Raw genomic sequence first — 26,818 nt, 5'->3', positions numbered from 1 at the left:
ATATATAAAAAAATACATTATATTTTAAAAATATATCTCATTAATATATATATACAGTGAAAATATATACTAATATAAAACAATTAATATACAAATAAAATATATTTATCCCCAAATAAAACATAAAAAATATATATATACAGTGAATATATATATATAGACAGAAATATTTATATACAGTTAATATATAAATAAATAAAATAATAAATACCCAAATAAATTATATAAATACACAGAAAATATATATATCAATTAATATATATATCAATTAATATATAATACAATATATATACACAGAAAACATAAAAAATATATATATACAGAAATATATATATACAGAAATAAAATATATAATACAATATATATATACAAAAAAATAAAAAATTAATACCCAAATGATATATACATATACACATATTATTAATTATACACTCAAATACACAATATACATATACAGATCTATCACAAAAACAAAAAAAAATCCGATCTAAACATAAATATATACCCAGATTTTAAATCAAAGATATGCATACAAATACAAATCTAAAACTTAAAACTATATACAAATGTAAAATTTAAAAAAAAAAAACTTACTAAAAAGCCGGTTGTGCGTGGGGATGGTGCTGTTGGTGCGTCGGAGTGCGTCGGGATGGTGGTGCGCCGAGGTGGTGGTACGCCGATCGGAGTGGGGCTGATGGGGTGGGGCTGATGGGGAAGGCTCGGTTTTGGGGGGGAAGAGGGGTTGAGGGGTTTTTAAATTTTGAAATGGAAAGAAAAGTTGGAGAAGTGGGGCTGATGGGGGTATTTATAATACCAGTAGCGGCGGACTATTAGCGGCGGGGGTCCGCCGCTAATAGTCTAAAATTAAAAAAAATAAATAAATAAATACTATTAGCGGCGGACCCCCGCCGCTAATAGTCCGCCGCTAATAGTTTGAAATGAATGAGCGGGAATTATCCCGCCCATTTATTAGCGGCGGAGTAATAGCGGCGGGCCCGCCGCTACTAGTATTAGCGGCGGAGCAATTGCCGCGGACTGCCCGCCGCTAATACTCTTCAGAAAAAAAAAATTCCCCCATTATTAGCGGCGGACCCCACTCTCCGCCGCTAATACCCCTGTTATTAGCGGCGGAGAGTGCCCGCCGCTAATATGTCCGCCGCTAATAACATAAATTGTTGTAGTGTAAGTAGCATGTCCCATATAACTTAAAAAATAAAATTTAGGAAATATCGCCAACCAATCGTAGAGTGCCACCTATGAAAGGTGTTAGACACCACTGATGTCTAATAGCAATTCTCTTTAGTTATAATTATGTGATACTTAACATTAAAATTATCATTTTATAGAAAGACGTAAAGTAGTCTTTTGTTAAAAATTAATTACTATTTTTTAATAAAAAATTTAAATGTGGTAAAAAGTAATTAAAATATTATTTTAAGTATCATGTACACCTGATTCTTTTTATTATTATTATTATTATTATATCTTATTGTTCTTTTTTTTAAAAAAGCCAAAATTTTACACGTTAGAGTCATTATTTTTTTATATTATTATTATTATTATATATTATTTTAAAAAAAAGTAAAAAAACATTAAGGTATATATATTGATTGATATTTTATGTATGTATATAAATAAAATTTACTATTAATTATATTTGATTTAAGTTTTAATATTTTTTTTTGGAATTTATTTTTTATTTTTCTAGCTTTTTTTTTAAAAAAATATTTTATATTTTTATAGAAAAATTATTAAAACAATAATAAAATATCAATTTGTAGATTTATATTTTTTTCATAAAAAAATTATTAAAATAATAGTAAAATATTAATTTATAGATTTATACTTTAATAAAATATTAAAATTGAGAGAATTAAAGAGGGAAGAGAAAAATAGTTTCGGAGTAATTTTAGAATGTTATGTCACCGCTTCATACTTCTCTTTTATATTGGTATATTGATATATTGATTAATAGATATATAGATTGATATATATATATATATAGACTAGAAAAAAGCTACGTGCCAAGCACATATATGCCAAACACGTATACTTAGTTTTATGTTAGGTATTTTCTACTTTATTTACAAATAATTGAAGAAAAAATATTATTAATTATTGTTTGAAATTATTTTTAATGTATACAATAAATAAATAATACATTTTACATTAATTAATGTAAATAATGGTGTTGCAAATTAAAAGTATACTGAATGCAATATATTAATTTTAAGAAATCTTGATTATCTAACGACAAATTGTTCTCAAATTAATCCAAAAATAAACTAAAAATTATTCGACTTTAATGTCAATTAAACTAAAACACTAATGTTCCATGATCATACACATGTATATGCCAAAATCATCACCTAAAGGGTCAATCGTATTTTTTTTTATTTAATGAGATTTATTTTATTATATATAAATAAAAAGTGATCCATGAATTTCTCATAAACCATTTTATTTTTAATAATAAATCATTTTATTTTTAATATAAATAAAAAGTCACATGAATTTCTCATAAACCATTTTATTTTTAATAATAAACCATTTTATTTTTAATATAAATAAAAAGTCACCCATAAATTTCTCATAAACCAAGAATTATGTTATATAGGCACACTTTATATAAAATAGATATATATATACTATATAGATATTTTAGTTTTTCTTTATATAAAAATAGAGAAAATAGTATAAGTATTTGTGTTCCAGTTTATTTAATGATATTTATTTATAGATTTATTAATTTATATTAGATATAAAAATATTTTTAAACAAAATATAGATTTATACATTGACGTACGTGTGATTGGATAGATATTTCGTTTTTTAAAAAATTTAAAATAATAAAAAAATAAAATAATTAAAAAAAATTAAGAAAGCATTATAGAATTAAAAAGATAATTATATAAAAATAATAATAAAAAAAAGATATAAGTATTTGTGCTTGGTGTACTCAATGATATTTATTTATAGATTTATTAATTTACATTAAATATAAAAATATTTTAAAATAAAATATAAACACGTACATTGATTTACGTATATAGTGTGACTGGATTGATATTTTTTTTTTTTTTTTAAATTAATATAATAAAAAAAAGAAAAGAAATAATAAAACAATTAAAAAATGAGAAAAAAAGATAAATATGTAGATTATTTTTTTTTTTTTAAAAAAAAGAGAGAATTAAGGAGAAAACAAATAAAGCTAATTAGAGAGATTTTAGAACGTTATGTCACGATCTTATATTTTTGCTTTATATATATATATAGATTTTTTACAATTTAATTTTTTTTTAATATTTTTATAGTTTTCATAAAAATAACACATAAACAATAAGAAAATCAGATAAAAATAACAAGAAACCAACATAAAAATAAATAATGTATAAATAACAAAAATCAATAATAAAATAACAAGAGTACACATAAAAATACATAAAAAAAAAAAATCATATTTTAAAAATCGTAAAAATATTTAAAATTCTGTATATCCGTATTTTTATAAATTTCTTTTGTTGTTTTTATATATATATATTTTTTTAAAATAATTCAAAAAAATCGAGACCTCTTTTTTTTTGGCTTAATGAAAAAAATAAAATAATAATCTAGACCTTTTTAGTAAATTAATATTAATAAAATAAATTAATAGCATATGTTCAAGAGAGTCCCGAACTTTGGCAAAGGTGAAACTCTTTATATGTAAATTAATATTTTTTTTATAAAAGAAAATTAATATTTTACTCAACGAGATCTCTGGATTAACTTTTTGTTTCTCATTTCGACAATTCGCACTAGTTTATGTTATATCAATATGATATTTTATTGTGTGCCACACAAAAAAATGATATATATAAATATATATATATATATATGTGTGAAAATGGATAAAAATATATAAAAAGTAAAAGGAAAAGAAAAGGTATATTCTTTTTTATTTTTATATTTTGAGGGAAATATTCTTCCTTTTTGTGATAATTAAATATTATTTACGCACGTGGTTCCAGAATAAAATAATTAATTTATAAGTAAATATTACATGTGGTCCTATGGACACGTTGTTAGGTCAACTTAGCACTTTTTTTCATTAATGTGAATTCGTTGGTCCACATGGCAAATGTGGACGGCTAATTTTCGAGGGGGACTCGTTCAAGATAAGAAAAGGTTTTGTAGAGGGAAATTTCACTATTTGCCCTTAATAATATACCTCATATCAAAATATATACCCTAAACTAATTTGTACAAATTAATGCCTATAATTTTAAAAGTTACCCAAATTACCCTTTAATAAAAATTTCCCTCTAACAGTTTCCTTCTCCTCTCTCTCTTCTCACTTCGGCTTCCCCAACCCCCCACCTACCTCCGAGAAACCCAACCAGCGTTCCTGACCTCCATTCCCTCTCTCTCTTTCCACTTCGTCTTCCCCAACCTCCATTCCCTCTCCCTCGCCACAACGAAAGTCCGAGAACCCAAACCCACTTCCCCAACCTCCATTCCCTCTCCCTCCATTCCCTCTTCGTGTGCATCCAATCGACGAACCCACAACCCAGTCGAGGACGACAAAACAACGACCACAAAATCCAGTCGACACGCACCACCGTCCTCACGCACCACCGTCCTCAATCGACACCCACTTCAGTCAAAAAGGTACCATTTTTTTTAAAAAAAAATTGATTTTAAATGTTCAATTTTGCTAGATTTTTGTGGATTACTTGATTACTTGTGATTTATCTTTGTTCATGTACATTCTGTGGATTCCTTTGATTCTGTGTATTATTTTTGGCGAAATTATATGTATGTACAGTGTTTGTCGACGACATATCGATAGGATGTCGATAGGATGTCGACATTTAGGGTGTCTGTTTGAATTTAGCTGTTATTAGTATGTCGATAGGATATCGTTGTATGTCGACAGGATGTCGATTAGTGGGGAAAATATATTTTCTGCCCTATATTGTCGACTACTTGTCGACAGTATGTCGATGGTATGTCGATTAAATGAACTTGTTGATTGTTAGGTTGTATTGTCGACTGAATGTCGACTGTATGTCGACAGTATGTCGATATATTGTGTAATTTTTATTTGTTTGAAATGTCGACTGAATGTCGACAGGATGTCGACATTTTGTCGACATAAATGTATTTTCCCTGCTTTTGATAATGTCGACATAATGTCGAGGGTATGTCGACATAATGTCGACATGTTTGTTTTGAAATTCTTGTGTGCTTACTGTTAGATAATGTCGACTGAATATCGACATGATGTCGATGTTATGTCGACAATTTTAAATTTTTTAGCAGCTTTATTTATTTGTTTTTTTGTTTTTTCAGATGGCTCCCAGACTCATTATTCCAGCACCCGAGCATTTCACTGGCCGCGTCACATATAGGGGCACTGGAATTTTTGCAAAAATTAAAGCTCGGTTTGAGGAGTTCAACCTTAATAACACGGCGAAGGAAAGCCGTTTCGGGAGCTTCTGGAATGCCGTACCACTGACATTCTCCTCGGTGTTATTTCACCAGCTGATGCTCCACAAAATGAAAGTGGATGCTCAGGAGGAGTTGAGGATGAGGTTTTATGTTGGTCGGAAGGAGGTCCGATTCGGGGTGCTGGAGTTTGCACTCATTACGGGTTTGGACTTCTCCTCGGGGCCAACAGAAGAGGAGAAGGCTGCGCAGGTCGCGCGCTCGGGGTCAGACCGATTGATCAACAAATATTTCAACCGGTCTGATAGTGTGAAGACAGAAGCACTCCAACTTCAGTTCACAAACTGCCAGAACCCGGAAGACTTGTACAAGCTCGGCTTGTGCTTGTTTGTGGAGTCGGTGCTTCGGGCCGCGAGGCCAACGCGCTGATCACGCCTCACATCATTAGATATGTGGAAGACCTCGAGTTCTTCTTCCGATTCCTTGGGGGAAGCACTCATTCGCCCAGACTCATGCACTCGCTTCAGAAGACATGTTGAAACAGAAGGCCAACTACGAGAAGAAGCTGAGTTCGGATGTTCAGCACGAGTGCAAATACACAACATATGGCTTCGCACCTGCAGTCCAATATTGGGCGTACGAGGCCATTTTGGAGGTTGGCAAGAGGTATGGCACGAACCACGGGATTCGGTTCCCCAGGATGCTTAGCTGGACGAGCAAAGGCGATATTGGGAAGAAAGACGTCGGCGCATTATTTTCTAGACGGGTATGATTTTCACTTATGTTACGAATAATTATTTAACATAAATGCTTGTAATAAATGCTAAATGGTTTTATTTTGATATTTGTTAAACCATAAACGGAATGCTGGAAGTGGTGAAGGGGCTACTTCCACGGACGGAGGAGGAGGCATTTGTGAGGACAATATCTTACGATGGTGTGGAGAACACGGTTGATGATCTTGTGGATGACACGAGAGGCCGAGGCAGTAGTCAGGTACCAGAGACTCAGGTCCCAGACACTCAGGAAAGAGACACTCAGGTACCAATTTTTGGAACTTTTTTTTATGTCTTTATTTTTTATTATTTTTTTATATAGTGGAGGGTATATCGTATGCTTACCGTATTTTTGATATATATTTTTTCGGCCACGCTTCGAACCTCGGCCCGGTGCACCATCCGCATCGGGCGTTCGGGGTGCCGAGTACACCGATTTAGTGGCTCGGTTGGATAGGATCGAGGGTGACACTCGGGGTACGTATGCTTTGCTCATGTCGAGCCGAAGAAGGCATACGAGACCAGCCATGTAGAGCGAAGGGTGGTCGAACGTAATTATGGAGCGGCTCGGAGACATATTGGCCATGTTGAATCGTCCGCCAACGACGGCTTCGGCACGGAGGCCCCGGCGGATCCATCTACCCCACCACCGGTTGCTTCACCCCCGGTAGAAGAGGATGAGGTCTTCCCCGACGATTACGATCCTTATGAGGGAGCTCCAGCGACTCCGATCGAGGCACAACCTCTTATCCATGTACATGACACCGAGTCGCAGGGTGAGATTCTGTCCATAGAGGCACAACCTGCAGTGGTTAAGAGTCGGAAGAGGAAGAGAAAGCCTCCTGTATGGTTCGGTGACTATACGGAGATGAAGAGGAGACATAGGCCATCTTCGACTTTTGATCCCCTGGAGCCACCGGATGAGAAATTGTTAACCACTTTCCGTAAGTGGTGTGTTGGACTCATTCCGAACCACCGACTTCGGGATTTGAGAAGTGGTGATTACGGTCCAGGATTCTTTTGGATAATGCTCACACCAAAGGAATGGCTTACAGATGACGTAAGTAAAATATTTTATAATATTACTTCACTTTACAACTTTATGTGCAATTAATATATTTTTTTGTGTAACTGACATTTCCGTTTATATGCAGCATATAGATGCAGCAATGCATATGCTGAGGAGGCGACGCACCGACTATCCACTGACATTTCCTCAGAAGGGTATCATTCTCTCCACATTCGTGACCGCCATGATCAGCAGTGCATGGACGAGCCACAAGGGTCCGAGGAAAAACTTTAAATGGGAGGAATATATCCTGGACTACTGCACAGGGTTTCATAAGGTATTGTTTTAGTAAGATTTTAAATGTTAATTGTTTGGGAAGATTATTATGGTTTGTTAATTGTTTCGTTGTTCTCTGTAATTACAGTCCCAAGTCTTTGAGAGATGGAGGGGTAACGAGTTTATTTACTTCGTTCTGCACCTTCCCACGGCAAGACACTGGGTCACAGTTGAAGTCGACATAGAGCTGTGGAAAATTAATGTCTACGACTGTGATTCCAGCGTCTGTCATTGGACCGCCATGGAACCCATCTTGAAGGTTTGGTCAGAACTGCTGCCCTCGCTAATCCTTGCAACCGGGGAATTTCCACATAACAACCAGATCATGGCGTTAGCTAACGGTGACATCACGGTGCTTCCAAAAATGCACGCGACTCGAGCCACTCACGACTTAGTTCCGAAGTCAGCAACCAGGTACATATCGATAAAAAAAGTACTATAGTATTAAAATATGTTTTACGTTAGACTGACTTTACATTTTATTTTGCATTTAGTGGTGATTGTGGCGTGTATTGCATTGAGTATGTGGAGCATCTCATGATGCAGCGTGGATTGACCGATGTGACGCCAGACCGGATAGCCATGTTTCGTCAACGGTGGTGTGTCGATTTATTTTACCAAAATGTCGGCTGATTTTGTGTAATTATTGGGACATTGTATATTTTGTGTAATTAACATTACAGTTATGTATATATAGATTTTTTTTTCGTTCAAATTTTGATAATTATACGTGGTTTCAAATATAAAATATCAACATTATTCAACAAAAATAACTATTAAACCTAAAAATAATTAAAATATTTGAAAAATATTCAACCTCAACAAAAATAACTATGACAAAATATGCATCATTACAATATATCAAATTTCCCAACGAATACGTACAAGACGCCTCAGATGCGGGCTTTGCATGTTGCTCTGTTGTGGCCTGAAGCACCACAGCGGCTGCAGTTTCGTGGTACGTAACCTTTTATCACCAGACGGGAAACGGTTCTCCCGTCTTCTTCCAGCGTTGCTTTTTCTTGGACGACCTACAGGCTTCTTTTCCACAGGTACCCCAACTTTCATATTCTTGATGTGTTCTGGGAGAACCCAATCATCCTCGTCACCAGCGAGATTGATGGTATCATCGTAAATCTTCCTCCACGTTTCTTTTGAATAATAAGGTGAGCAAAGCGTGTACACACTTGTGTTTGTTTTCAATGCCGCGGCACATGCATGAAGGCAAGGGAGTTTCAATAACGTGAACACGCCGCAGGTGCATGTTTTTTCAACTAGATTCACATCACCACCTCTTTCACCGTTAGGTCCCCTACCAACGTTATACAAATTGGCTCCATTTCGTTGGACGCGCCTGTACCTTGCATTTTCATGAATTTTTGCCAAGTTTTTTTCGAAGAGCGTGGCCAAAGGGGTAGCACATTTGTCAGCATTTTCGAGGCGATCAGCGAACCACGATTGGAGTGTGAACCTGATAAATTCAACCAAAGTAGTTATTGGATATTTCCTGAACTCTTCTGTGACACTATTGAAGCTTTCAGCAGCGTTGCTCGTCATGATGTTGTATCTATCGCCCAAACAATAAGGGTGAGCCCACTTCTCAAACCCTATACTCTCCACATATGCGGCGATGGCGGATTCATCTTTCTAAGCTTCTCGAACTCTCTATCGCATTCAGTCTTCGACCATGCGTAAGCAACATTATATATTTGGTTGTGAAAAGCATCAGTCTTGAATTTGGCGTTCACGTTCATAACAATGTGGTGATAGCATGCACAGTGGACTGCTTCGGGAAAAACGAGTTCAACAGCATGATCAATGCTTTGATGCCTATCTGACACAAACACTAAGTTCTCAACCACGCCAATTGCTACCCTCAACTTTGTAAGAAATACGTCCAGGAGTCGTTATTCTCACTGTCAACGATACCATAAGCAACCGGCAACAATTGGTTGTTCGCATCGTATGCCACAGCAACTAACATTATACCGCCGTACTTCGTCTTCAAGAAGGTGCCATCGATACTCAAAACGGGACGACAAAAAGAAAAGCCCCTTCTACATGCACCGAGTGATATAAAACGGTACTTGAACCGCTCATCCTCTAAGTACAAGTCGGTAATGGTACACGGATTCTTACGTTCCGGCATGTACAAGTACCCGGGAAGCTTCATGTATGAAAACTCGGGCGTACCCCTAGCATACGTAAGTCCCATCTCCCCGCACCTCCACGCCTTCACATAACTCATACCGATACCGTAGTTGTCAAACATGTCCCTACGTATGTCTTTAGCCTTGTACTTAGTTCCGTCTTGGGTGTACTTCCCCTTAATAAGGTGGCCAACTACCCATGGTGCCGCTTGACGGTGATATGAACGTCTCGCATTCAAGTTACATGTGTGTTCATTGTGAAATACGGTGACCTCAAAGTTGTCGAATGCATCTTCTTCCTCCCCCTCAATCTCCATTTACAATGCGGAGCCTTGCATGTAACGTACAACACATCAGGGGATGACTTCTTCACCATCCACTCGAAATTGTTATTAAGGGCAAACCTACCCACAACTTGTCTCAGTTCTTCCTTGTTTTCATAAAAATTACCAAGCTCTATCACCCCTGCTTCCTTACTTTGTAAACAAGTAGTTAGCTCATGATTTTCCATTATATCTTCCTTTGTCCACATGGGAGCTTTGAACTTGGTACAAACTTCGAAAGAGGAGAACGTTGAGAACGTTGCATGACGAGCATGTTCTTCGATTCCGCACAGTCGACTACTGCTAGTTCCAGGTGTAGTGCGATTTTCACTACGAGGTTGTCGTTCTCGCTGTGTACCTTGGTTACTCGGTACACACTCTAACCTCAACAATGGTCCCGCTACGGGTTCATCGACTGCTAAATCATGGTCATCGTCCATATTCAAATCTACAATAGGATCATTATTGTAGAAGGGTGTATCGAACTCTTCAAACTGATGAAATCCTGTCGCTTCTTGTTCTTGCCCTACATTGGTCGGAACATCAAAATTGGTCGGAACCTCTAAATTGGCCGGAACCTCCTCATTCACACCAATCCCAACATCTGTTTCGGGAACGCAAGACCCTACCACACTCCGAGGGAGAGGATTAGTAGGCGGCGTAGGCTCCGAATTCCCAACTTTTCTCACCTTGGTCACGAATAATGGCATAAACTCTGTATTTGACATTGTTGCCCTCATCTCTAAAAACGTTCTCAGTTGGCGTTCTCTCTTAATAACCTCTGGCGCAACCATTTTTCCCTTCATGTACAAGGAACAAATCTCCAACTTTAAATCATACGCTACCGGATCAACTTCCAACTCTTCATATAAAATTTGTCGCAGTTCTTGTAGGGTTGTCTCGGTTGTAATCATCAACGTCAAGCTGCTATTTGCTTTGTAGATCCAATTATAATTCTCACATAACCAAACACCATCGTACGATACAACAAGGAACACTTTGTCTCCTGCAATTGCAAACCAAAAAAACAAGGTGAGTAAAGGAAAAAACACCAAAAAAAAATAAAAATCGACATCCCATCGATATCTATAGACATAATGTCGAGAAGCACAACACCAGAAATTAGGGCACTGATTGTCGACATTGCGTCGACATATTATCGACATACAATCGACAACAACAACAACCATGCTCGTCATCGACATACTATCGACATACCATCGACATTCAATCGACAATTAAAAACGGTTGCACATTAAATGTTAATAAATTTTACATACGTTCCCAACGACCCTTCCCAACTGAAACGTTGCATGTCAGACACGTGTCCTATCGACAACATATCGACATGAAGTCGACATGTCGTCGACAAATGTGTTAGCAGTGACACTAAATTGGCATGTGGTCGATAAGATGTCGACATAGTATCGACATTCTGTCGATAAATACGCCATTTCATGCGTTTTTCCCTGTACAGTTACGCATTTAATGACCATTAAATTTTCATACATTCCCAACATTTTTACTGCTCTATAAAAGCAAAGGGAAATCTTATTCATAAGTGCTCTTGTATTCTACCTATCTCTTACTCTTAAAAATTTTCTCTTATTCTCTTAAGTTTCAAATATGGCCCCAAGAAAGAACGGCAAATTCCCCATCCTAACTCCTGAGGAGCTGAAGCAGGAGCCTGATGTTGGCATAGTTACTCCTGCAATGCAGAAAGTTTTGGACGCCGCTCGAGCTTTCGAAAGAGAGCGAAACGGTAACGAGTTCAGGTTCATGCAACTTGAAAGAGAATTTGCAAAAACTGGTGAATGGCCGGCTCCACCACCTGGGTTCCCCGAAGGATGCCGTCGTTGCAAACTGGGCATCTTCAACGGTAAACCGGTGAAGTCTGGAACATTATGCAAGTATTGCAAGGCTCACCCACAAGCCAAAGAATTTAAAAAAAAATAATTTCTTATGTTATGGTTTGTGGGTTTTATTTAATGTTTTTTTTTTTAATTTTTATGAACTTTAATTTTCTGTTTTTTTTTTATGTTTTTTTTTTGTTATTTTTAATGAACTTTATTTTCTGTCAATGTTATGTTTATGTTTATGTTTTATCCACGGTATTTTTCCATTGCATCGATATTTTATCGACATCATGTCGACAAAATATCGACAACTTCTAAAAAAACAACAAAAATGCTTGTTGTCGACATTCTGTCGACAAACATGTCGACAAAATGTCGACAAATAGTTAATCCCAAAGTTGGTTGCATGATGTCGATAACATGTCGACATCATGTCGACATAACGTCGATAATGGTCGTCACTGACCTTTCCTTCATAATCATCGACAAACCATCGACATATCATCGACATATCATCGATAACACTGGAAAACCCAGAAATCGATCGAAAACCGGATCCGCGGATCTCAACAATTTCGGACCAAAAACAAATAGCCCAACAATAAACACACGTATAACAATTTTAAACTACATAAAGTCAAACAAAATGCTTAAAATGCAACTTACCCATTATAATGGTGTAAGATTCTTGAGTGATGTTGTATTGTGCTTCGGTTTTCCACCAACACCCACCGAGAAAACAACCATGCAACAGCAAATAAAGAGAGTGGGACGGATTTCAGCTTCGGTTTTTCATAAATTTTTCAATTTTTTCCTAGAGAGAGAGAGTGGTGCACGAGAGAGAGGGAAGAGGGAAGAGAGAGAGAGAGAAATACACTTTCAGATTTTAGCTTTTTTTTTTTTTTTAAAAAAAGGGTAAAATGGGAAGTTCATGTAATTAATGGACTAAATTTGTACAAATTATAAAGGGGTATAAATTTTGATATAGGTTGTATTATTAGGGTCAAAAATTGAAATTTTATAATAATAATAATAATTAAATTAAAATAGGTAACATCTTATACTCAATTACATAATAAACTTTTTTTTAAATAAAAATTATAATATTTATTAATTAATAAATTCGTTCAAAACAATAGAATGCACTTTTGAGAAATAGTCTTTCAGCTGAAGTACACGACCTGTAGATAAACAAGAGTCTCTTGCCAAGTAATGAACCAACTTATTTACAGATCGTTTTACAAAACACAAATCAACAAAAGATAAAGCCAAAAACAAATTTCGAATATTTTAAACAATAAGACCAAACTGTGAAGGCATAAAAAATACTGCTCTAAATCGCTTGGACACACACCAAGCTATCTGTTTCCAACATGACTTTATCCCACGAATGAGTTACAATCCAACTCAATGCTTCTTTAATGCCTATTATCTCAGCAATTTCGGGTTGAACACATCCAATCTTCTCATTCTTAAATGCTTCTACCATAGTATCTTGATGATTCTGAGCTACACAAACCATGTCAGAAGACAAGACACAAACCAGAAATAACTAAAAGGAAAAGACTAAAAAATCATGTCAAAAACAAGACTAATGAAAAAACTAAAAGGGAAAGACTAAAGAACCAAATAATAAACTTTTTTCATTCTACTAGATAGTGGGTACCACCCGTACCCTAAAAACAATTTTTTTTTTTTTTAGAAAGACACTCAATGTTGATCAACACTATCATCACATTCACATCTTTGGCAGGGCCGGTCCTAAGGTATATGGGGCCTAAGGCGAAATCAAATTTTGGGCCCCTATATATAGTTTAACTATTAAAAAAATTATAATTCTAGTGCTTAGTTTAATAGTAAAACTTTTAAAAACTCAAGCTCCAAGGTTCAATCCCTCATAACTACACATTAAATATTTTAAAAAAGATTAAAATGTAAAGGTTGAGAATTGATCCCATTACTTCTTAGAGAGAAATTAAATCTTTTACCACTACATCAAAGAATTTTTATTATATTTTCTTCTTATTTACGATTTTATCTATATATTAATATTTTTTTCTCTTCACAATTTCGGGGCCTTGAGCGTTCAGGGGCCTGAGGCGCACGCCTAGCCTGCCTACTCTCAGGGTCGGCCCTGATCTTTGGTCTAGTGCTAAATGTCTCATGCTTTGTATCTTGGGGTGAAGAACTCGAATTGAACCTAGACCATAAATATGATACATTTGCAAGGAGCAAATTTTATTCTATTTGGGTATGCATTTGTTCATCTCTAGATCAAAAATTAGGTTAATCAAACAGTTTTTAATCATTAAAACTCAAAATACATCAAATTAAATTGATAATACGCTAAACTTTGATCAAAGTACATGAAAATAAAACATGTAGTATTAATCAAAAAAAAAAAAAAAACACATGCAGTACAAAACAAGTAATATAATTTATTTTTTTCTTTCATTTTTTATTACAACATGACATAATCAATTGCCACTTTCTGGCAACTAGATATTTAAAGAAAAAAAATAGAGAGATGAAGTGAGAAAACAAAAAGACATACAATTTTTTTTGTGATTCATGCCTTAAAATGACCATAGAAAATTGAAAAACAATATTTTTATAAATGTCAATATATTTTTTAAATTTTAGAAAAACACAATTGTTACAATCTGCAGTAACAGAATAAAAACTTGTTGCTATAGAACATATATTTACAGTAACAGAACAAAACTAAATAGTGCATAAATTAAAACTTAACATAAGAGAATTATACATGGTGTTAGGTTCTTTTAAACACTCCTAATCCACGGGGCTATACCTAGAGAATGAAATCAATTTGTAAAGTTTCAAATAATTACTAATACAATTGACTTAAACAAGTTTAGACTCTCTCTAAAGCTTTGCCACAATCCTTTGTAATTTACTTTGCCAATCTGATTTTTGAAACACCAATAAATAGCAAAATCCCATTCTCTTTTGATGTGTGAGTGCTTACTTCCTCCCGAAGTAAGGTTTTGGCAAGTCTTCTCCCGAAGATCCTTCTCTTGTTCAATAGAGTTGTTCAACCTATTCTAAGAATAACATAAGAACAATAAACAAAGCTAAAACCTAGCTTGAACACTCTAGGTTTTTACAAAAGAAACTCTCTCCTCACAAAGATAAAAATAGGAAGAATGAAGTTGGAAGAGGTGGAAGATATTTAGCTGCTCTCTAGGTCCTATTTATAGAAGGTAGTAACACTAGAGACAACCACAAACATAATTTTCCAGCTGTACAAAACTTTCTTAAAAAATTTCTTGATTTGCAGCATCAAAATTGGACTCTGCTGCAGCAGATCAGGACTAAAAAGGAAACTTTTCTAAATGGACCAAGATCACGAATTGGTCTTTAATACTTGTCAAATAAAATTTATTTGATCTGCTCTAATCAAGGAAAAACTAAAATCATCAATAAAAAAAAGTCAAATTTTCTAAAAATAGACAAATTTCCATAAGAGAATTCCTTCTCTTGTAAGACAAGTTTCCTAAACATATGAGACCGAGAGTAATTAGAGGCACGAAATCAATATAATAAAGTCAATTTAATTGCAGAAAAAAAATACATTAATTAAAAAATATTTTGAAAATTAATTTTCCAAATAAAGACTTTACAATCTCCCACTTTGTCATTTTAGATAATCAAAATATTTTTATTTGACATACACCTGCAAAACAATGTTAGTAAAAATATACAATAAACTCCCCTTGAAAAGCACAACATTAAATCAAAATAAAATACTAACTTTAACCAAAGTTTAACACAAACAGTAACCTCAACTCCCTCTAGAAAAAGAGTCCAGAGTTGAATATACAATCCAAAAAATTAAAACTATTACTCCTGCTTTTTTTTATCTATAAGGGCCAAAGACAAAAAGAAATTAAAATAAGTCCAACAAAATATCACCGAAAAAGTAAAAGCAAAGGAAAGTGAACACAAAACTTAAGCCTAATAAAGCTTGATCAAGGTGGATAATTATTTAGAAATTTCTTGTTGAAACTCCTCCATTGCAGTCAAGCGATTGTTCATCAAAGTCACTTCCTCCTTGACTTCTTGGACATCTGCAGGAACCTGCAGCAACTAAAGAGGGAGTTGCACAAATAGATGCCTTGGGGCACTTGGGGAAGGCCCCATCAAAATACTTTGAGGGTTGAAAATTATTCCAGTAAGGGGATGCTCAAGTGTCTCATTCAAAAAGACCATATTCTTCTGAGAGGAAAGAACCTTATAGATTAGATTAGGAAAAATAAGCTTATGGTTTCATTTTACCTCGACAGAAGGAAACAATTTTCTCCACGATAAAAGAAGCCAAGTTAATGGTTGCTCTTGTAGTGATTCAATAAAGAAGAAAGGTCAAATCTTAAGACACTTTTATCTTGTTGGAGTTTGGAAATCAATTGGTAAGAGCAAACCGCATTAGAGAAGCATGGCCATAAGTGAGATGAGTAATGTGGAAACTATGAATATTAGGCCATTCAACTTGTTCACCAGTGATTTCAGAGAGAATTCAATCACGATCCATAGAAACTTTAGCACTCTTAACACCTTTTGGCAATTTCAAGGCTTCGACAATATCATCTTCAGAGGAAGAAAACTAATTCGTGTGACATAGACTTTGCCAAAGAACTCAAATTTTTATCAAGCAATTCATCAATCAATTAGCATAAAATTTCTTAACTATGCCATCAATATAACCATCAAAACCAGTTAATGTGTCCTCCCAATTTCTATAATGAACATACTTCACAATGCCATAAACTCGATGAGCACTTAGATCAAAATTCCTCTCATTTTTATACTTACGAGTAGCATATAATTTCCAATCACGTTGATTTTCATTATAAAAAAAAATCTAGAATTGATAGTTTGAGAGGAAGAGAGGTTACCAGAGGAAGAGCCCTTCATAGGTTATTTCCCCTTTTTTATGGCTGAAGCTTTGGCTGCAGAAGCAGAACGAGGAGTTGTTGTTGCAGAAGCTTTGATCCCATACCTGTATTTCAACTCTCCTTTTATGTCCATCGGTGTTGCCTTTGTCATTATGTTCATAAACTTCAGTTTTATGCATTCTCCAATCAGTTTCGATGTTGCTTGCCTTTGGTCTTCATGCCTAATATTTATGGGGCATGTGTGGATTTTTGAGAACCTCCTGATTATGAATGTGTTTGTTGGGCCATTTCTGGATACTCGTAGAGACCAATTGCAGCTTTCGTAAACACTATTCAAACTGTACTCTTGAGAGCACGACTTCCACACTTTGTACTGAAAGTTGTTTTTGATTGCGTAGTAGCTGAGGACATTCTTTAGAGTTTCCTTGTCCTTGTATGCCTGTCCTTTTTCCACTTCTGGGTGATGCTTGTCTGTTATTAACTTCGCGTTGTTGATGTCGATTTCTGGATCCAATTTTTTACTGGTGTTTTCAAGTTTTTTTACCATTTCTTCAGCAACCAGATTCGCATAGTCAATTATGTCGAATTTGTCGTTCTTAGATTCTCTTATTTCTGATTGCTCCCCTTCTTCTGTTTGGTGTCCCGCTGTGTATGATTCTGTTGTTGTTGTGTTGTTTTCGAGCATTGCCACATTCTCTTCATATGGTGTGGGTGTGGTTGTTATATTTGGTGTTGCAGCAGGTGTTGTGTTGTTGTTTTGCTGGTTGACGCATAATGGATATGTGGTGAAATCTATTTCCTTGATCTTCAATTCTAAGTAAAAGTAGAGGCTTCGATCGTGAAATATTTTTATCAGTGGTATTCCTTCTTTAGCTTGGTACTGTATTTGTAGTGTTGTTCTGGTGTTTTCGCACCCCAATGAAGTAAGCAGTATTTGCAATAGCTCTTCATACTTGCATTTTGTTGATATGAATTCTCCACTAGCCACATAGTTGACATAATTATGGTCTTCATTCCATTGTCTATTGCTTTTTTATCAGTACTGGTATACGTTCCATTACCTGCCATTGTTTCAAATATTACATTTACGTGTCTTTTTTTCATATTAAAACAACAGTAAAACAACAATACAAAATAATGTACACTTTTTGTTTATTAATGTTTTTATTTATTATTTTACTGATCCATATAATTAGCAATGATTATGTGTTAATATCGCCAAAACAACATTAGAACAACCCTAATTTTTTGAAGGAACAATTGTAGTCGTTTCTTAAGGATAATTTACATGTAATTTTTTTTATCAATTCGCATCATAAATTAAACAACATCAGATTATTTGTTTCGCGTTTTTTTAACTTCAAATCTAAATCTGGTTTGTTTTTTTTCTAGTTTTTTAAAAATTAAACTAATATGGATTTTGTTGTGTTTACCTCTGTTTTTAGAAAAAATCTACTGTAAATGTTGTTGTTCGTTCTTCGATTGTCCTTAGATTTAGCAGGGTTTCCTCATCGCCGAATTTAATGGTTTTTTCCTGGTTATCTCCGATTCCGGTCCATCCCTAACCAGGAAGGAGGTCCCGTTTTTGTGTTTTTTCACTGTTTACAGTATAAAAGTAAAGTTATTGGACCTGGGCAGTATAAAAGAAATAAAAACGGGCTTGGATAATAAAAATGTTAACTTTGCCATGTCCTAGTATTTTTGAAAACATTTGGTAAAAAAGTAGTATTTTTGTAAGTTTCCCTTTATATATTAATATAGTAGATATATATTATATAAATCTTTCTCCTCTTAATAAAACCTCAATTGGCCATAGGATACCAGCAATAGAAAGGGATTTTTTGTTTTTTTTTTTTCACTTTTACACTTCAAAATAGTTTTTTTTTTTTTTTTTTTGTATTTTTACAGAATTCTACATAGAAATCCCTATTGTAACTAGCGTTGCAACCTAAATTGCAATAAAAAATCGTATAACAACCCACATAGAAACCACCAAAGAAACCACTTTAGAAATCTAAACCGTAAATTTGAAAAAAAAAATTAAAAAAAAAAACAGTATATAAAGTAATTCCCCCAATTAAAATCTAACTCCCCACCTATATAATATAAATATGTATGGGTGCACTCTTAATGGGTATTACCCATGAATGAGTAATATTAGAAAATTTTGAGTTTTTATAATTAATTTTTCTATTTAATTAGAAAAATTTCTCATTTTTCCATTATAAGGGCTGTGATCGGTCCATCAGCTGGAAAAAAAAATAATAAAAAAAAGTTTTTCGACAAAAAAAGTGATAAAAAAGTTGAATTTGACTTAAATATTTTTTCATATGAACATATTTTTGATATAGTGTAAAAAGATGTATTTTTTGATATTTTTTTAATTAAGTAGCTAAATTAAGCATAAAAATTCAAATTTCTCTTTTATTATTCGCTATTTGACCAAAATCTAATAATTTAATATTTTTAAGATTAATATTTATAGTTAAATTTATTTATTACCCATTAATGAGTAATACTCATTATTAAGTATTCCATATATATATATATATATTTATATATATATATATAAGCCCTATATATAATTATAGGAAATGTACTTCTACTTAAGAATGAGATTCATTGTTGTTTTCAATTTCTTATAGCACTTATCAAATTATGCCATAAAAAAGGAAACTGCACCCTCAATTTCCATATTTATGAAAATTCTCCTTTTTTTTTATTTTTCTTTTTTATTTTTTTCTAATTTCTCTTTGTGTTTGTTTTTTTCTTTTTAATTTTTTTTCTTTTCAAACTATTTTTTTTTTATCTTTGAATATATATATAAATAGAATAATTCTATCATAGTGGCAATGTTTTTGTTCCTATATTATACATACACTTTTCTAACCATTCATCTACATGATTTTTAAAAATTAACATTGAGTAAGATGTACTTGTTTGTAGGTAATTATTAAATTTTTTTTTTAGAAAAAAAAAAATCTCACACCCAATTAAAAAAAAATTAACAACCAATCAAAATTAATATTTTTTTCTTTCAAAAAAACCAATTTTTAATCTTCATCTTCTCATATAACCTATTTTTCCCTTTCCTCTTTTTCATCATCAGCATCATCTTCGTTGTAACTCCAATGTACAGATCAGAAGAACCAACATGATCCCCCAACTGTATAAATGAACCTCAAAAAAATAGCACAAAATATCATAATTACTATCTTCAGGTGCATAATTTTTCAAAAAGTGCAGCATAAATACTAGCTGAGATCTAAAACCAATTATTTAAGCATACCTCATCATTGATATCATTCAAAATTCTTTGCCCATTAAGAACAGCCTGTTGCCCTTCTAATTTCGCCGTCAGCCAAGTTTAATGATCAGAACAGTTCCTTTTAACAGAAACTGCCTTGTATCGTGGGCCAACTGGTGTCACTCCATTGAATAATGCCAAATGGAATTGAATGTTTCCATTGCATGCTCATTACCAGTACCGAACGAACCAGAATGTATAAGGATCAAGAATATAGTTAACAAAACAACAATATTAGCAATAGTGAAAGTATGGGGTTCTCAATGAAAGAGAGAGAAAGAAAAAAAAAGATTAATTAATTGGAAGAGATTAAAAATTATTTATTTAAATAATTATTATTTAATTTAAGAATATTATTTAAAAAATAATTTTATGAATAATATTATTAACTATTTATATACACTCATCAATTTATTATAATTACATTAAATATCTATAGCTATAAAAATAAGTATATTATAGAGACAAAATTAAGGTGCTTACTATAAACATTTTTTATATAGATATATATAATAAGTGTACATTTTTATATTTTATTTTTTTAACACTCTTTTTTTCCTCTTACAAAAAAATTAAGTTACTCGTTTTATATTTTTCTATCTTTTAAATGATTAATAAAAGTAATATATATATATATATATATATATTTTTTTGTTGGATATTTTGTAATTTATTTAGAGTTAATCTATGAATGATTTATATATTTTAACAGGATTGATGTCTTAAAAAAAAATAATATATAAAATAATTCCCTTAATTAAAATCTAATAAATATGTATATATAGGACCTATATATAATTATAGGAAATGTACTTCTACTTAAGAACGAGATTCATTGTTGTTTTCAAATTCTTATAGCACTTATCAAATTAACTAAAAAACACATGCTCACCACGTGACGACAACCGAGTTTGGTAGGAGTTTGTTGTGTGTGTACATTACCATTACCATATATATAGAACATTTTAATTTGATAATAGTCTATTAATATAAGTTAAATTATAACACAAATCCATTATATTAGTGCTACTTGGAATTAATGGCACGACTAGTGCACATGTCAAATATTTAATTTTTAGTGAATCGGATCTGAATTTGTAAATGATGTACAACGACAATGTATTAATTAATTAATAATAAAAGTATTAATTAATCATAACTAATAACGATTAAACAAATGACATTGACCTAAATTTGCCAGCCAAGTTACCATTAATTCCTATTATATTAACCCTTGTATTATTTATAGAGAAGAGTAATTATCAATGTGACATTAGAATTTTAAAAATAATAATAAATAAAAATACGAACAAAAGAAATCAGAAAAGAGTTCGGCCATCTCCACAAACTATGATGATCCCACAAAATAAATTAAGATTTGGACGTGCATTTGTGATGATCCCACAAAAAATATGAGGCTAATAATTTAGATATTTATCTATAACAAAGACAGGGACTATATATATATATTATTTTTTTTTATTAAGAAAAACAAACAAATAAAGTAAGAAGGGAAAGAAGAGGTTTAAATTTTAGGATTTTTTTTCAGTTTTAACCGAAAAAAATAATAATAATATAAAAATATTTTTCAATTAGCCAAATAAATAAAGTGATTATTTCACAAATATACAAAAATAACAAAAAATTACAAAATTACAGTTTTACGGAATTTTAAATATTTTTTATGATTTTTTTTTTATTTTATTTACAGAAAATGTTATTTTGATGTAAATTAAATGTTATTTTTATTTAGTTTTTTTTTTTTGCTGTTTTCGTGTTGTTTCTATAAAAAATTGTAAAAATGTAAAAAAAAATTCTTTAAACGTAAAAATATAAGTGCATGTTTGGCATCATAACTAAAAAACTGTTTTTTTGTTTTTAAAAACAAAAAATTATTTTTGAAAACAATTTGGCTTGTTTGGCCTTTGTTTTTTGAAAACAGTTTTCAGAAAACAAAGTTACAAAAAACAAGAATTTTGAAAACAACAAAATGTTGTTTTCTGTTTTAAAAACCAATTCACTTTTGGTCAATATTGTTTTTAAAAAACACTAACCAAACATGACTTGTTTTTAAAAACTTCAAAAACTATTTTTTGTTCTCATTTCTAAAAATAATTTTTTGAAAACAAAAAACAGAAAACAATACCAAACATGCTCATTCTTTTACAAAAAATAGTGTCTTATTTAATTATCCCTATATTTAGGATTATTTCACAAATATACAAAAACAACAAAAAAATTACAAAATTACAGTTTCACGGAATTTTAAAAATAATATACAACCCAAATAAAAAAAATTACACAAATACCACTTATACACACCTTCAACCTAGGATTCATGCTTCCTATACAACTATCGCGCAACCACGCAGCAACCTAACGCAACCCAGGATCCATACTTCCTGGACAATCATCGTGTAACAATCGCGCAACCACCTAACAACTTTCGTCTGACTGAAATATTCATCTGATGCAATTTTTAGCCAACCACCCAGCAACCACCCTGTAATTATCGTCTGATTGTGTAAGTGATAGTATAAGAGGTATTTTGGTAATTAAAAGTACATAAAAATATAAATGTTGTCTATGAAGATATTTTTAGAATAATGTGTCAATTTATATTTTTCATGTAATAATTTTTAAATATATGTATATATATATTTACAGGGCAGCGCAGTTTTTAGGCGGGGTACTATTTTGATTTTCCTATATTATAGTATAGTGTTTTCAGTATTTAAGAAATTATAATCATTTTTTTTTATATATAAGGATATGTAGAATGTAGTTATATTTAGGGGTGTTCTTCTAATTTAATATGTACTATTTTGCTCATAGTACTTCCAATTCGCATTGGATTTTATTTTTGGGTTAATTTCACAAATGCACAAAAACAACAAAAAATAACAAAAATACGGTTTCACGGAATTTTAAACATTTTTACGATTTTTTTGATTTTATTACATAAAATACGGTCTTTTTATGTTGAAATTTTGTTCATTTGTTGTTTATTTTTTGTTATATGTATGTTATTTTTTGTTGTTTTTTTGTTGTTATTTTGATGTTATTTTGATGTTACTTTTATGTTTTTTCTTGTTGATTTTATGTTGTTTTCGTGTTATTTTTTGGAAAACCGTAAAAATGTAAAAAAAACATTCTTTGAACGTAAAAAATGTAAATATTTTACAAAAAATGATGTCTTATGTAATTATTCCTTTATTTTTTGAATCCAATCCAATTTGCACAATAGCTCAAATCTAATCCAATCTAATTTGCAAAAGTGCGGATTAGATTGATTATTTTAGATTTGTTACTTTTTAATATAAAATTATTTAATATTTATGAAAAAAAAATATATTTTTTTTTCACATAACTAGCAACAAAATAAAATAAATTATTATTATTTTAGGTCTCCAACAATAAATTGAAATAAATAAAATAACAAATTCAAAACAAGAAAAAAAAATGTATGTATAAAGAAATATCTAATTTTGTTTTAAATTGTATGTAGAAAAAAATTACATATAAAAATAGAATATACATTTGATCTATTAAGTTTTGAAATATAATTGTATTATATGTATTAGATTTTTAAATTACTATTTTTTTATATTAAAATATTATTTGTATATTTAATTTTTAATTTATTTTATAAATATGTGTGGATTGGATTTGATTGACTATTTTTACATGTCAATTAACATCCTATACACACAAATACGGATTTTAAATTTTTCAATCTAATCTAATCTGTATAAGTGCGGATATCTGCACTTTTCGAATTGAATTGAATCGAATCGAATTGACTATTTTATGAATATTTTTAATTATACCAGACATTTTAAGTTGTTTTAAATAACAAGAAATATCAAAAATAGAGTTTAAAATAATTAATTCTATCTTTATTTATTTATTCATTTAAAAAATATCACTCTATAATTAATTCGTCTAATTATATTTGTTGCATTGTAAATTTTTTAAAAATTAATAAAGCGTTTGCTATAAGTATAATATCTGTTATTATCTTAATATATATAAAATTGAGCTGTAAATTTTTAGAATTATAAAAAAATCTTAACAATATAATTAAGGGATAGTTATAAAGAGAAATCAATATATATCTATTCTATATAAAGTGTGTCTATATAACAAAATTTTTAGTTTATGAGAAATTTATGGGTGACTTTTTATTTATATTAAAAATAAAATGATTTATTATTAAAAATAAAATGGTTTATGAGAAATTCATGGGTCATTTTTTATTTATATATAATAAAATAAATTCTATTAAATCCAAAAAAAAATAAAAATACGTTTGGGTTTTTGCTGTTGTACATCTACGATTTTTCTCTTCTTCTCTTATTCTCTTCTAGAATTACCATTTTCCTATAAAAACACTCATTAAAAGAAAAATTTATATTTTAGCACATACAGTATAATTAAAAAACCATAAAATTTATAATTTTGTCTTCTATTAAATAAAAATAAAAGCAACTTAAATCATTATTATAAGTATGCTGCTTTGTACATGCTGCGACAAAAAGGAATACCAGTCTTATTAATTTCTCCATGTTCTAGCTATTAATGCAAACCAGAAAAAGAAAAATATTTACTAAAACCCACCAAAACTTATCATAATTAAACCTGAGACATTAGATGCAAAAAAAAAAAAACAAATCAGAGTACATTACAAAGATCGTTTTTGATCACGTGCTCATAAATTAGAAGCACAATTAAATATATTAGCGAAATAGTGACTAACATCCAAATTTTAGAGTTGACGAAAAATCTGCAACTGAATGAGGTAAAGACTACTACAATATTTACTTTATAAAACTTTTGTTTCAATATCTTACTATTATTAACACCATTTGATCAGGATGTAGAAAAAATATATTTGGATTAAGGCGGCAATAAAAATAACTGATACTGTCTAGAGTTTTTATTACATGTCATGGGACGCATGTCATAAAAAAATAGATTTATACAATCGCAATGAAAAAATTATATGTGACAAGCCAACATGCGGTCAGGAAGGATTTCCTACACCACGATATATTACAAAAAACATATGATGTTATTGAAATTAAGTTGAAATAAAAAAAGATACTAACAATCTTATTATGCATTTTACAGTGCTATATCATATGTTGAACTTGATGACAATACAAAGAGCCTATCTGCTGTCATGCATGTTCGCAGATATTGTGGAAAAAATATACTGTAGAGGTGTAATTTAAAAAAAAAAAGTTTTACATGCCTTTCATAAGTTGATTTTTTTAATTAAATAAGTTATGCACACCATGTCTAATTATCTTAAATGAAAATACATTACGGTTTGCAGGAAAACCGCCGCTTTGTCGACACTACTATATTCAATTTATCAACAAAAAAATGGACAATCCAGATATATGCGGACCCGGATATAATGAAAAGTGCAAAATACAAAAATTACACTATTGTCTCTATCAAAGCAAATGAAGATTGAAATCCACCAATGACTATCATTATTTTTCTTATCTATAATTTTTAGACAAATGTTATCTTCAATTATCAATAATTTAGAGATTGATTTTTAATTTTCTTTTTATCTTACACCTGTTTAAGTAATGTTTCTTTAAGTATTGGAACATCAATTTTTAATTTATTTTTGGATTAATTTAAGAACATATTTAAATTATCAAACTTTCTTAAACACTAGTATATGCATTCGGTATTCACTTTTAATTGACAACATTATAAACTATAATATTTAGATACACATAATAATAATCTCACCTAATAACTAATAATATTTTTTTTTAATTGTATCACTTTCAACTAACATAGAAAAAAAATTAGCATAAAATTTAGTATACGTGCCTCGCACGTAGCTTTTTACTAGTATATATATTTATAGAAACACGATTTTGTAGTGTGACGTACTTTCACGGAATGTATTTCGTATGTACGGAATACATTAGATGGGTCTCAAGGTACGTAATAATGGGTCTCAGAGTACGTTACCATTTTTTAACTCTAATTACCCCTAGATCAACCCCAGCCCTCAGATCAAATAACTCCCATCTAACGGCTGCCGTACATCACGAAGTACATTCTGTAAAAGTACAATCACGAGACAAAATCGTATCCCTATATTTATATACACGATAACAAAGATTTATATTCTAATGATATGGTACAATAAGAAAATAATAATTGCAAGTGAGAGAAGTGAGATCTCATTACAAAAATAATTCTCATAAATGTATGAATATTATTGTAACTACTCTTGGATGTTCATGTTGCTTGGTTTTAAAAAATATATATATATTCTTAGGGAAAAATCTATGGGTCACACAATGATCTACATGTAGATTTAAAATACGATAAATATTATGAGGAGTGCTATTGTCAATCTTTTCTTACAATTTCTTAGTCAACTTTCATGTTTGAAAATATATATCGGAATATTCTTTTTTCACGGCGGTATTCGTTATGCTTACAACATCATCCTTGTAAATTTTTGAAAAACTTTGAATAGTTTACCGTGCTGAAAATACGTTTGAAGTTTTTTGAACACGCGTGGTAAATTGAAATATTAAGAACTCTGTTTTTCGGTACTGAAAACTATTCGGAATTTTTCAAAAATTTACAGAGATGATACTGTAACTATAACGAATATCGCTATGAAAAAAATTTGAAAAAAAAAATATTTTAACATGTAATTTTAAACGTG

At 31.4% G+C, this 26,818-nt stretch overlaps 2 protein-coding genes across 2 annotated transcripts; both read left to right on the top strand.

Moving 5' to 3' along the window:
• Positions 1 to 4,319: 4,319 nt before the first annotated feature.
• LOC133032440 (uncharacterized) lies at positions 4,320 to 5,859 on the top strand. Its single transcript, XM_061106384.1, has 2 exons — positions 4,320 to 4,650; positions 5,335 to 5,859. The coding sequence occupies exon 2, from the start codon at positions 5,335 to 5,337 to the stop codon at positions 5,857 to 5,859; it is 525 nt and encodes a 174-aa protein (XP_060962367.1). The 5' UTR covers positions 4,320 to 4,650.
• A 435-nt stretch (positions 5,860 to 6,294) lies between these two features.
• Positions 6,295 to 8,507, top strand: LOC133032361 (uncharacterized). The gene is made up of 5 exons (XM_061106280.1): positions 6,295 to 6,471; positions 6,718 to 7,266; positions 7,361 to 7,552; positions 7,640 to 7,965; positions 8,046 to 8,507. The coding sequence occupies exons 1-5, from the start codon at positions 6,295 to 6,297 to the stop codon at positions 8,182 to 8,184; spliced, it is 1,383 nt and encodes a 460-aa protein (XP_060962263.1). The 3' UTR covers positions 8,185 to 8,507.
• The last annotated feature ends 18,311 nt before the right edge of the window (positions 8,508 to 26,818 follow it).

Source organism: Cannabis sativa, chromosome X (genome assembly GCF_029168945.1).
Source record: "Cannabis sativa cultivar Pink pepper isolate KNU-18-1 chromosome X, ASM2916894v1, whole genome shotgun sequence".
Classification (NCBI taxonomy): Eukaryota; Viridiplantae; Streptophyta; class Magnoliopsida; order Rosales; family Cannabaceae; genus Cannabis; species Cannabis sativa.
Note: the sequence above shows the minus strand (reverse complement) of the source record. Positions and strands in the feature narration are given on the sequence as shown.